At 31.7% G+C, this 14,729-nt stretch overlaps 1 protein-coding gene across 1 annotated transcript; it reads left to right on the top strand.

Moving 5' to 3' along the window:
* The first annotated feature begins 1,056 nt into the window (after positions 1-1,056).
* On the top strand, positions 1,057-14,294 carry LOC148626883 (F-box only protein 7-like). Its single transcript, XM_088554815.1, has 10 exons — positions 1,057-1,223; positions 3,855-4,380; positions 4,740-4,902; positions 9,441-9,518; positions 10,421-10,510; positions 11,239-11,291; positions 11,584-11,707; positions 12,455-12,492; positions 12,697-12,883; positions 13,916-14,294. Exons 1-10 carry the CDS (start codon positions 1,108-1,110, stop codon positions 14,068-14,070), a joined length of 1,530 nt encoding a protein of 509 aa, XP_088410941.1. The 5' UTR covers positions 1,057-1,107; the 3' UTR covers positions 14,071-14,294.
* Positions 14,295-14,729: the final 435 nt, after the last annotated feature.

The raw sequence follows: 14,729 nt of genomic DNA, 5'->3' as shown, positions 1-14,729 counted from the left end.
CTTGGAGAACTTATTCACTTCATATCGGTAGTCTACATCTACATTGTTTGGTATAGAACATGGCATAGCAAGGAAACACTTGGCTGTGACTGGTTTTATGCAAACCAAACTTTTAGATCAGGAAAACTGAAAATTAAAAAAAAACTTATACCTTACAATTCAGCAAAACAGCGATAAACAGATTATTAAAATTTTTTTCAACTCGCCGGTTTTTCTCATGCTTATCTTGTCTAGCGGCAAAGCCGCTCGACGAGATAAGCACGAGAAACTCCCTCTCGTTGAAAAAATATTAAATAATCTAATAATATCATTCATATTTAAACAAGTGGTAGTAGTGAAAAAATCTCGAAATGAACAAAATTTGGTAAAGGCAACGAAAAATCACCATGAAACATACGTTATCTTGAAATATTTAAATAAAAATTGTGAATTTGAATTTGAACTTGAACTTGATATCACAAAGCAATAAATCATGCTATTAACATAGGGCCATTTCATTTTTTTTCACTCGGAGATTTTAAATGATCTTTGAACATACTAACACGATAGAACGGCGTTTCCAAATAATAAATATTTAAAGTGAAATGGTGGCATTACATTTTCTCTACGACACCCATATGTTACTGCTTGGTTACTTTATAAGCAGTCATTTCATTGTACTCTTCACATGCTGTTATTTGGAATACAAACATATTTTAATTGTGAATCTGCATTTTTTCAAATCACTGGATGACTTTTTGTAGAGTAACCCAGGCACTGTAATATAAAGTCCCTGGGTGACCCGAAAACGTAGAAGTAAAAATGTTGAATAGTTTTTTTTCTTATCTTTTACGGAAAAGGGTGTATTTTTCACTTAAATGAAATGCATTTATTTTTCCTTTCTTTTGATAACTGACATTCATGAAGGATTTTTTAAAGTAGACTACCATAAAAAAAAATTCTATTATGAGCACCAAATATATTTTTGGCATTTATAAAAAAAACCGTTTTAAAATATTTATGTATATAAATATATATATTTGGGCAAAGGGGGATAACCTCATTTCTATCACTCTCCAGTGTAGAAACAACAAAAAGTACTCTTTGAAAAACAGAAAAAACAGAAACATGAAATTCAGAATTCGTTGCAGAAAACGCACGAAAGTTTTAGAGATTGACAATACTTGCACAATAACCAATTTGCAACAATTAATTAATGGACTCTTTGAGCACGAAACCCGAAGGTACTTAGCAGATGACACTTAACAATAAATTTATTTTCACTGGTTCAGACTCGCAGCGCAGACTGGACCTATAGGCTATACTATTACTAATCTCTTTTGGGATTCGGCGCTGGAGATATTTTTTGTTCTGACTACCGTCATCGGTGGTAGTCAAAACAAAAAATATCACCATCAGTAGCGGTCAAAGGACAAAACAAAAAAAATATCTTCAGTGCCGAATCCCAAAAGGGATTAGAACTGGACCATCAGACAATTGCTTATATTAAATAATTAATGACCGTTTCATATCAAATTCATATTTGATAGTAACATGTATTTGAATGAAAACAAGTGTCTGTGTGGACCATGCATTGTACCTCCTAAGTCCCCTCCAATGTTCTGATATATGTTGAGGTTACTCCTACAACGTAAGAAGTAGGAATTCCTTCCTCCATACCCTAACCTCTTACTTCTGAGTGCCATATTGCATTACGCTCGTTCCGCTGTTCTTTGGAATCGGAAGAGTTATAGTAAACTATTTACCATTTGAAACGTTTATTTACCATAAAACGGGAGGAGTTGACTAAACTGAAGAAAAACAAATGACCTACTTGATGAGAAAATCCAGCAATCCTGGAAATTCGTAAAAAATGCAGCAAAAATGAACTTCATATTTTGTTTTTTAGCTTTTTGAGTGTAATTCTGGTTGATAAAATTATGGATTTTAAAATTTGCGAAACGAACATATCAAATTAACCAACGAATTGCCTTTACAAACTTGAAGTTCGTTTTGTCAAAAATATATTGTATTCGGTAAAAGTAGTGACCTAATTAAAAATTGTGGGTCATTTTGACAACTGTCTTCATTACAAATGTTTTCTAGGTATTTAACAAAAACTTAGGATTTTTATTGCTCTATTTCTGGTAAATTAAAGTTCTTTTATGTAAATAAAAAGACTTGAAATATTTTAAAACAAATGGTTATCTAATTCACATTTGCGGTGGCTTTCAACGTGTCAGACACTAGAGGTTAGGATGGCACCAAGTCAGAAAATAGCTTGCCAGACAACCTCTAGCATTGCTGGAGTAATGTTGAGGTAAGAGATTCATGAAAAAAAATTATCTGCAATTATATATTTCTTACCTCCACAGCTACAAAACAAGTAGTGACATTTATGTGAGGGGCTTTTGATAATCCCTTTTTTGATCGACTGTTAAAGGGGAACTAGGGCTACAATGTGGGTGCTGTACTCCTGCACCTGTGGATATATTTTTCTGTCGAAATCCTTGATCACATGCAGGTAGTCTTAATTTTTCTCTGCCTCAGCATCCCTCCTATATATCCATATCCAAATGGAAATGTCATACTAGTCCACAGGTAATTTTCATGAAGATATATTTACTCCCTTGTCAATGACCAATATGGAATAAATTCACTCTATTGGATTAAATTTGTATACATTGAAGTAACAACTGATGTCTTTATTTAGTAGCTTGATGTCTTCAAGTAGTCTAACTTGTGATTTTACGCACTCGGGTTGGTCGCAATCGTGTATGTGGCACAGGAATGAGAATGGATTGAACACAGCCTTATCAGGGAATAAGCCAATATATTTTCATTCAATGTAGATCATCTTATTTACTATATTTGCATACGGGGATATGTACCATATTACAACTTCAGTTTTTTTCAATCAAGCACACACAGAATCAGCATGAGGGTAACAGATATATAGGATAAGAGAAAGATTGACATTTATACAATTACAGAGTCGTAACATCAGTATATATCATTAAGGAGCAATATAATTTAAAAAAAAAACATAATAATAATACAAGTTAAGCCGAGTTCACCTGTATTGTTACTGACAAAATAAAAATGTAATTGTATAAATCACATGAAATAAAACTTGTTTCATCTTCAATGGATCCAGAAAATCAATATATTATTACAAATTTTCTCCCTTCTTTGTAAAATGATCAACTATTAATCTATGGACAAAAATTTTAATATACAAAGGGTTGTCCTACAGTTAAAGTTTTCTATTCAGTAACACTAACCCCTCAAAAAAGCAAATTCAATCAAATTAATGCTTGGAGAACTTATTCACTTCATATCGGTAGTCTACATCTACATGTGTATTGTTTGGTATAGAACATGGCATAGCAAGGAAACACTTGGCTGTGACTGGTTTTATGCAAACCAAACTTTTTAAGTCTTAACTGTTCACAATAATTTATTTTTCCATAAAAATTATACTAGAATAGAGATAACCTGTACAACATTCAACATAAGCCAATACCTCATTATGATTTTCTAGAGATAAAATGAAAAATGTCTTTTAAGGTACCGATTGTTCTTTTGATAAATTAATTTCAAAATTAAAACTACAAAGGATGTAGGGTCAGATAATATTCTGACTAACTCCTAAACTGAATGAAAGTTTTTTACAACATAACTGAAGAAGCATGGTATTACCATACCCATACATTTATGCCATATGTGTATTACTAATTTCTTTGTGAAAACGAAGATGTTTAATAATTTCTTTTGGTGTGTGATAATGTGCTGTATTTTCAACAGAATCTCTGTATACCAATATCTTAAGCCTGTACATACTTGAACTTTTTATTATTTTTTTTTATTCCCAGTGAGTATTATTTAAGTTTGAATGGAAAAGATCCACTGATCTCCGCAGAAAATGTTTGTGAGAATCGGGCTACTTCAAATGATGTGACTCTCAAAGATTGTAACATAGTGTCTGGTGATTTAATACATGTTGTCTCACTTCATCCCGAGGAAAGCCTGCCACAACAAGAGAACATTCATTCTAACTTTTCTAAACTTTCTTCAGACAATAGAGGCCAGATATGTTGTGCAAAAAGTGACATGCCTTTAACAAGTACTGAAAATAATGACAGAAAAACACAAGGTGATGAAACACCATCATCTAGTAGAAATGCCAATGAAGAGTTAAAACCAATGGAATATGATCCACCAATAGACCATATGGTTGTAAGACAGTGTTTATCTGAACCTCTGTTGTGTAGGGAATGCTCAGAAGGTAGAGTGCCACCATTGTTAGCTAAGATTTATAGAGATAATAGCAATGAGTATGAAGCATTGATAGTTGCCTTACATGTACTGATGCTGGAGTCAGGGTATAGTCCATTTCAGGTATCATTTTAGTCATTTCTGTGGGTACAACATGTATAAAAGATTTTTTTTCTTGTAAATTAGTTGACTCTTTCGTTTGATAAAAGTATTTCTGGATTCATGTTCAGATGTTACAAATGTATAATGCATGTTTGAAAATCTTCAAATGCAAAAATTTTTTTTTTTATTTCATGCAATGCAGAATTGATTTGTGTATATTTTTAAGGCAGTCTTTCAAATATTTTTACAGCTATAAGTCCAAAATTTGTCTCATATTGTATAGTATAAAATCAGATGTTTTGACTTTATTATTCCCATATTTGCTATGAACTAGATTAAGCAGTTATCATTTATGATAACTAACCATGTATTAACTATAGTTACCAGACAGTTGCAATGATAATGACAGAGATAGTATGAATAAAGATTGGAAGAAAACAGCTCCAGGGAGCTACACATTGAAATACAGACATCATAGCTGTCCTGACACAGAGATATTTACTATAGTCTGTGTGTCTATGCCTGGCATATTGATTTTACATGGTAAGACTATTCAATGTATTGTTGTTTTTAGTCTCCTTTGGTGACTTTTACTGAAGGGGACTTCAGATTTACACTGCCCATCTGTCTGTCAGTCAGTTTGCTAGTCCTGCATGCTTTCAGATATTTATTCAATATTTGGTACATTGTTTTACCATGCCAAGTTACTAATCAAGTTTATTGTTTCGGTCTGTTGATTATTTGCTGAGTTATGTCCCTTAGACATAGATGATGGTATGTTCACGTTTCTCCAACATTTAATGATTAGTCTAAGGTTCCACTATATATACTGTACAGGTCACTGCAGGTAACTTAATGACAATTTATGTAAATGAAGCTATATTGAGACACTTAAACTAGCAAATCCAACAATTTTTCTTGTAAAAATTATATTTTTCAAAACCTTACATTATGGTCATCCATGAAAAAAGATAAATATTCGTTTCTATTTTGTCATGAAAATCTGTAGCCATGGTAACATAATAAAAAAAATATCTCAGTTTTCATAACAAATTTTAGGTGCTCTCCCAAAATTAATTGTCAAAAAACAGGTTTTCTAAAATATAAGGCACTGTAAAACTGCCAGAAAAAGTAAGTGGGCATGGTATTATTGTAAAAAAAAAAAAAAATAAAAGTGTACCTTTTTCTGTGCATTTGTTCATGATTTTAATTCTTAAACAGTAATCAAGAGAACCAAGGTTATAGAGGTAACTCAAAAGAATGTAATCCAGGGACAAAGACTAGACATGGAAAACAGACATACACAACAAAGAACATAAGTAACTAAAATCATACATACAAAGTAACAAAAGCAAATGCGCAAGTCGGACTCCACTTAAAACTGGGAGCATGGACTAAGTGCACCGGTAGGGTAAGCACCCTCTGCTTTTCTATAAACACCCGCCGAGTTGCTCATAAAAAGTCAAGTCCGGGGTAGATGAAAGAGGAAAGGAAAACTATGACACGTTGAACAAATAAATTTTCATGGCACAGATGGATACACAGTAACAACTTCATGATGACGACCATAAAACTTCTGTGGTGATGACTTCAATCTTGTAGCAACATAACCCTGTTCTAGAAGCCTAATTTGTTAGAATTCTAGTGTGATGCAAAAAGTGAGCGTAGTTCCGGCAAGCTCTGGCATAATGTATGAGTTGTGATATGAACACTCCATACGCAGGTGCCACAGATGAAAGGGAAGTTGACAATTCTGAATGAAAAGTCATCACATTTTTCGTAAAGTTTGGTCAAGAGTTTTCCTTTACCATCGATTTCTAAGTGTAGGTCAAGATATGAGGGTGACTTTACAGTGTCTGTAGTATCCTTTATGTCAAGTTCTTTGGTTAGATGCTATTTATTAAATCCCTGAAATTAGGATTGCTTATAGATAATATGTCATCTATATAGCGGAAACTGAGATTAAAGGATCTAGCAAAACGATATTCTTTCTTTTGGGTCAGATCAGCTATAAAGTCAGCCTCATAAGAGTGAGGAAATAAGTCAGCAAGTAGAGGAGCACAATTTGTTCCCATTGGAATGACAACAGTTTGTTGAAAAACCAGTCCACCACACTGGATAAATGTGTTGTCAAGTAAAAATTCCAGCATTTTGTAAACATCTTCTGTATATTTGGAAGATTATTTGGAATCATTTTTTACAAAGTATGAGGAATTTCTACCAAGATATATATATTTGTGTCTAGGTGTACCATCTTTTTAGGAAAAACAACGATGTATAATGTTTTTTAAGTCTGAATTTTAACTGAGTATGTGGAATAGAAGTATACAGTGTTGAAAAATCATAGGTTTTTATGCTATTATATTCTGATAATAGTCTTGAACTGATTGTATCCAAAAGATCTTTCCAATTTTTCAGGATCTACATTGAATTAATACCACTGCAGGAGAAACAAGTGCTGTGGTAGGTCTCCAGACCCTCTTTGACAGCTGTGAGTATAGAAGTTAAAAGTTTTGAAAGAGGTTTGGTGGTACATTTTGCAGATCCAGCTATGTAACATTGTTTGTATGGATTCTTGTGGAGTTTAGGAATCCTGTACATAGATGGTAAATCACAATTATCGTCGTTGGTAGAGAGACCAAAAGAGGATAACACAGATTTATGGTCTTCCACAATCTCTTCTTTGGAGAGTGTGGTAGCAGTAGAGGTCTTATGACTGCTATTATTTTCTACATATACCTCTGATAATAAACATTGGATGTAAAACGTTCTGCAGACAGAAAACAAAAAATGTTGTTTTGGGCTTTGTCTGTTGGTACGACAACATATTTAGCATGTGTAGTAGACAATGTTTTTGCAACATCGGGGTCTTTGAAAACTGATGTAGCATTGGCAATCATTGACCTACTTAAAACTTTCATTTGTTTCAAAGAAAGAGAACCTAATCCGGGTGAGGACCTGAATCTTTCCATATAGCTTAAAGCATGCATTTTGCGTACAAAACAGTGCACCTTAATACAATCTGTATAGTGCAACCTAAAACAACATCCAATTAACGTTAGGGATTACAGGGTTCTCAAAAGGGTTTGAAATTTTAACTTTACCTGTATTTCACCTTTAAAAAAAAAAAAAAAATGCTGGATGCATTTCTGTTCTTGCAATAAAAATGAATGAATTAAAACAGTTAAGATAACAAAAATGTTTCTCCCTTTTTTAAAGATAAATATTGAATTTCATATTTGAAATAAGATAGCTTTAATTTTTTTGCAATGTAATTTTATCAAACATTTAAAAAAAAAGTATAAAATGTATAGAACTGATCATTATTTATTACAATTTATTTTGTTTAATATTAAATGCATTTTTTTCAATTATCATGATTGGTGAGGTTTAGCTTGTGTGCTTATTTTTTAAAATTATTAATCTAATTCAAATAATCAAAGAGAACCTTGAGTAAATGGCAATGCTTGCATTGCTCTCTGTACATGTATCAATAAGTTCAAGAGAGTCAGACTTTAGTTTGATGACATTATAAAAAAAAAAAATCGAGATAATTATTTATGAAGTAAAAATAAACAGAAAAGAAACAGCTTGCTATAACTTTGCCATAAACTATTTTGATAAACCTGATGTTCCATGTAAAAGAATGTACCTGGTAGATAGATTGTTTTTTGACGTCTCACCACTCATATATACATAAAATATACAAAGATCATAATGCAATAAAAATATATATATAATGCCTTTTTTAATAGAATTTTTGAGAGACATAAAAACTTGAATAGAAACTACTAAAAAAAATGTTTATTTAAAAGTTAAGAAAAGCAGTATTTGACACTAAAAATGTTAACTTTGTCGTGAACTTTACAATATTTAAGGAAGACTCTAATTAAAAAAGAAGTAAATATTAATAAGATTGATAAAAAGCGGCAAAATAGTTTGAACAAAAAATTGAATCAATAAAATCAGTAATATACAACAAAAATCTTTGCCAATTGCCAGTATTGGTACAAGCTTGAATCAATGTTACATCTTGACACACTAGGACAATTGATATTTTTTTTGAATTTTTTGTTCAGGCTATTAAAGCAATACCAAGTAGTTTAAATATATAAATACATGTACCATAAACCACCCTTTAATGGGCCTCTTAATCTCCCGCCTTGATTGTTATTTTAGTCTGAAGTGTGAAAAAATTAAAATGTTGGAGAAACATGAATAAATCTAGATAATTCAGACTTAAAGCTTTTTGCACTTTTTATTTTGTGTTTGCAGAAAATTCTTGCAGACTTGAAGCTTTTTTCTCAATTTTTTCGTCATGCTTCCAAATATTCAATATTTAATATTTGGTACATGGCTTTACCATGGCAAGTTACAGATCAAGTTAAAAATTGTTTAAGTCTGTTATTTTTTCATGCTGAGTTACACCCTTTTGACTTCAGGTCTGTTGATTTTTTGTTCGAGGTATGGCCGTTTTACTTAGAAAATTCATGCAGACTTAAAAGCTTTTGCTCCTTTTTTCCATCATACTTCCAGACATTCAATTGGTATTTGGTACATTGCTTAGCACGGCAAGTTACAGATCAAATTTGAAATGTTCCAGTCTGTTGATATTTTGCTGAGTTGTGGCCCTTTGACTTAGAAATTTAATGCTGACTTAAACTTTTCACATCTTTTCTATCATGCTTGTAGATATTCATTCAATATTTGGTACATTGCTTTACCATGGCAAGTTACAGATCAAGTATGAAGTGTTACAGTCTCTTGATATTTTTAGTTATGATCCTTGGACTTAATAAATTACTTCAGACTTGAATTTTATTGCATGAACTTTGCATTCTGTTCTTTTCAACATAAATTTCATTTGTAAATGGGCTTTGGATTGCCATGCAACACCCTCAAAATGCTTGTTCAAGTATAGTTACTGGAGTTTATTCATAAAAAAAAATGATTTTTTTTTCATTTTCACATAAGCTTAATACATGCAGTAGTGTTTTTAGTGCTTAAACTGTTCAGGATTTCTTCTATATGATTGTATTAAGTTGTACCCGATGCAGCATTTTATTTTAATTGTTTTTCAGGAATATCCCCTGACAAAGAAGACAAACAATGCCAACTTACCCTGAAGTGTTCTGAGTATATTACTTCTGCACAGCAAGGTACTAACATATTAGGTTTTGTAATACCACAAATAACACAATCAGTAGCACAGCTTGTTTGTATGCTCAGATGCTGAAGCATCCATATCATCTTAAAAAAAAAAACAAAAGAAAAGGAGGTTGTTGTTATTGATTGATGCATTTACTTTGTTTAGTACCTGGTTACACTATTTGTCATACATAACTACCAGTAAGTATACCATCAATGTCCAAAAAAAGATGAAATTGAATTATTCTTCACCTCATCTTTGTTTTTTCAGTGAATTCAATATGTTGGTTTATTTTATGCTACCTTGATAACTTTATGCACACACTTGCCATGTACATATCATTTGGGGGATTGACCCTATCTTGATGTTTAACTGGCCACAGAGTGGAATTTAACTTAAGGTTAGAGTTTATAATAAAGGCACTGTCAAGAAAAGTGGTGGATGCCCCATAGTGATCAGTCTGTCCATTAGTCTCTCCATAACAAATCATGTCAAGGCTATATTTTTTTGCATAACAAATTTGTTTCCAGCTGTGACTTTTTTTCTTTCAGTAATTATTGAGATATGTCATTGTTGGTTACCATGACCTTGATCTTTGACCTCAAGGTCAAATAAATGTTTTTTTGTGTCTGGGCTATAATGAGTTCGTGTGATAAATTGAATGTGTTTTCTAATGTACAGGATTTTAACCACAACACATAAAAATGGAATCCATCTCAATGATATCTAGTTATGACAGGGAGTTAGAAAAAATTATAAATTTTACCACAAAAAGTTCTTGAGTTTCATTGAAACACCCAGAATGATGCTGTGCATTCTGCTTATTTAAGTGTGTAACTTATGATGCTTATGATAACTATAGTAATTTGTCTTGAGGTGTTTTAATAAGGTCTTTATATGTCTGTATTTTAGATGTCAGTGGTGTATATAAAAGCTTACCCAAGTTATCCATGGTATTTAAAGATTCAATATCTATTCCTTTGTTAGAGACATACAGACAAAGTAAGTTAGTGTGTTTATTAAAATCTTTAAAATATTAAAAGGTCAATATTTCTGTTGTTAAGAAGGGAAGGCGAAAATGAAAATAAAAAACAAAACGTAATAGTCCAAATTATCAGCACTGTTTCAGAAATTAATAGGTTTATTACACAATTACTAAAATATGGGATTATTTCATAATCATATACTTATTTTGTAATAATTTTCAATTGTTTTGTGTATTTAGGCAATTTAAAATGAACAATATTTATTAAAAACCTAAAAATGGTTGTAATATATTGAATATTATATGTCAAAATCTGTATCACATCCTGTATCTACACAAGACTCCTATATTATCCCAAGGGCCACCAGCCTGTGGGGTGTTATAGGTCGAGGGTTGATACAGCATGTGATACAGATTTTGACATGTCATTTTCATTGTATTATATATTTTAACCTTACTTCAAGTATGGTCTGTAAAGGGGTGTGATATAGGGTATGCGATATAGGTCTAGATGTGTGAATATGGGGAATGAGATATAGTGTAGACGATTTGGTGTTTAAACAAACACATATAAATCATATACAAAAAAGTTATATTTTAATCTAAATATATGATATGTCCCAATCACATAAATTGGCTGTTTCAAACTTCAAAATTATGCTTGCTAATTAGTGACTCCTCCTCATTTAGTATAAACATAATCAAGCGCATTGCAGTTGAGCACTAATCATTAAATATTTTACAGACCATGGATATCCAGTTCTCAGTGGTATCATATCCCTTAGTCATGAAGTCAAGGTCAGTACAGTTTATAATCAACAAAGTAAATACAAAGTCTTACATCCCTTTCTTAGAAAGTTCTATATTACATGCAAGATATGATAAAGTGTTACAAATTTTTTTTCTATCAGGATTTGTTTACATAAAAGAAATATGATGTTTAGACAGGCAGGTTTTGTTACTCATCATCAGAGTCCTAATGACAATGGATGCACCCTTTGTAAGCCTGCTTGCAGTTATTTTAGTTGATTGGTAAGTGTACACAATTTATGTTCTAAGTGTGTTGGACATTGTATGGTATTATTTTCAGCTTACAATAATGAGTTTCCTAGATATCAGTTCTATAATTAGTATGATGAGTGTATGTAAGGACCTTCAACAGGTATCTAAAGATAGATACATATGGAGGAGACTGTATCTGAAAGACTTCGGTAGTAAGTAAAGTATAGCATGTTTTTTTTTTGTTTTTTTTTTATTTCTATCGATATTAATGTGAATCACCTAGGTGGTTTTGTGGTGGCATATTCACTTCATGTTGTTGGTTCAATCCCTGGCCAAGTCAAACCTAACACTTGGGTAGAAAGTAAAATTTCTATCTCTATCATTATTACCCTTGTCTATTTGCATTAATTTATAGATCAGCACAAATTCTCTGAATTTTATACAGTAAATATACAAAGCATGATAGTTTTCATTCCTACAGTGACAATCTTTGTACTAAATTTACAATTAGGTGAACAAAAACATTAGAAACTTGAAGACTTTTTTTCTTATAAACTTCTCTTACAATGTAGGCTTTTTCTTTTTGTTGAGTTTATATTTCTAGTGATAAATTAATTATTAATTACTTACTACATTGTAGTATATAATTTAATTTAATTTGTTATACATGCTATTACCCTTTTGATTGGTTATTTCTCTTCTGGGCAAGACAGATTATATAAGTCCTTATTGAAGGAACAAATCTGGAATCGATTTGAACTTAAATTATGAGGATTGTTTTTTAATTTAATTTGGTTATGCTTGTAACCAACTTTTGGACAGCTTACACTTGTTCATAAACAACTTTGCAGTTTATGAAGTGTAAACTGTCCCGAAGTTGGTTATTTAGTACAACTCAGTCAAAAATTAAAAACAGTCCTCAAATAAACCTTCTGTAAATTAATGTTTTTGTATTGTAGATAGATCTAACAATGACCTGTCACAAAACTGGTATGCTGTAAGTATTAAATTGAAATGGTTAACACCTTAAACAAAATACATTCTGCTGTGTCATCCTTGAGATACTATATAAAGTGTTTCTATAACTTGTATTAGTCTCCTTTATTATTTATACTTGCATGTTCTTTTATCAATGAATGTATAAGCTTGTAGAGGTTCAGTGAAATATAAGTAGACATTTTATTTTTTCTAATTTGAACAGATTTATAAAATTGAGTACCAGATAAGAAAACAGCGGGAGAAAGAGAGAAGGAGACACCAAAGATTAATTTCTACAGTGGTGCCACCTGTATTTAGGCCCCCACCTGATCCTGGATTCCCTAATCCATTACCTCCATACCCACCGGGGATTATAGGGGGCGATTTTGACCTGCTTCCACAGTTTCAAGGTAATTTATTACTTCACATGCCTAATTGATTTTCTCCTAATTGTTTAATTTACTATCTGTCTGTCTAAGTCCGTTTCCAAATATCAGAAGCCTAACTCTGAAAACCATTCAGTAGAATATGTAAAATCTATACATGGTCAAGAAAATGGAAATCAATTTCTTCATATCTGTAATCTGTTACTTCTGTGCCCACTAGAGATTTTATAGGAGATTTTGATCTGCTTGATCGTTTTCAAGGTAACTGGAATTCATATTTCTTCTAATCAGGAGTGGAAAACCAAGTCTTGAAGTCAGAATGTAGCATGTGGACTTTCAGCTATGTTTTCTGTTTTGTAAAGTACAATGTGATAATTAAAACAACTACATCTGCATAAGCACCTAGCAGGAATGCTGTGTTTTTCACTGAAACACTTGTATTATCAGCCTACACAGAAAAAATTGCACCATATGTTTTCATATTTTTTTACAACATATGGAAACGTATTTAATACCAGTATTGTAAACATATGTTTTTGTGCTTTTAAAAATACATGAACACATGTTTTTGAAAATTTTATGAAAACCATACTCTGCTCATATGTGAAATTCTTTTGAAAACATAAATATCATAAGGCTTTATTTGTTATTCATGAATTACTTTGTTAGTCAGAAACACAGGAAGAGTTACATGTTTTTCATGGTGGTCCTAAACATGTTTTGCAGGTGTTTTCAAAGCATATGAAAAACATGTTACAATTTTTCCTGTGTAATTTCCACATCTCAGTCAAAGGATATATATATATATATATATATATATATATATATATATATGCACACTTCATGTTAATTTAGTACAACACTAAAAGTAAGAGAATGGTTAGTTTCTCTTTTGATTAAACTTTTTTTCTTAATGTACAGTATAATGATATGCAAAGAACAACATTTTTATTCTTTGGATATAAATAATACATTAATTGGTTTTAGTTAGTAAGTAAAAATGTTAACATTCATAATATATTTCTATTTTGGAATGTATACATGAATTCTTTGAAGGTCCTAACTTCGGAAGAGGAGGAAACAACCCTCTGGCACCATTACAGCCTAGGTTTGATCCAATAGGACCAGATCTAAACTTCAGTCCAGGAAGAGGAGGTGGATTGAGAGACAATAGGGGGTGGTTTGGGAGAGGTGGACCAAGATTCTTCTAGTTGTGCTAAAATAGCTGAAGATTGATCATCAACTTATTAAAGTAAAATTTAAGCATAGTCGAGAAGATGGTCAAAGTGCAAGAAAAATAGTAAAAAAAATACTGTAGATATAATTGGTGACAATTTATTGAGACGTTTTTGTTATTCATTGTTATCCTTGAATGTTTGTTGATTAATGTAATTGAGGTGCATTTCACATACAGAAGAATAAATGTATAAATAGATGTTATGTGTGGCTACAGAAGTATATTCTTTGAGTCCATACATTTTGTCACTGACATTTTTGGTCAGACCACATCATTTATCTGGATACTGACATTTTTGGTAGTATTTTGGACCATATTGTTTATCTGGATACTGACATTTTTGGTTGTATTTCGGACCATATCGTTTATCTGGATATTAAGGACCACTCAAATGGGCAGGAATAACAAAGGACACTCCACTAAAGTATTTAGGGATGATGTGTGATTCAATTTTCCAATATTCTCCAACCCTTGAGGTAATGCCTAAAAGTCCTCTGGAACACCAATATAATCCTTGAAGTTGGCATCTGGTTCACTTCCAAAAAAAATTCTTATCAGTATATATTTTATTTTATCCATCGTTTTAACAAGCATATCAAAGATTTCAAGTCTATGATATACTTCACTCCGTCT

The sequence above is a fragment of the Perna viridis genome, chromosome 1 (assembly GCF_037379345.1).
Source record: "Perna viridis isolate PV_CMFRI_1.1 ecotype Kerala chromosome 1, ASM3737934v1, whole genome shotgun sequence".
NCBI classification, from domain to species: Eukaryota; Metazoa; Mollusca; class Bivalvia; order Mytilida; family Mytilidae; genus Perna; species Perna viridis.
The sequence above is the reverse complement of the archived record's forward strand: the minus strand, read 5'-3'. Positions and strand labels throughout refer to the sequence as shown.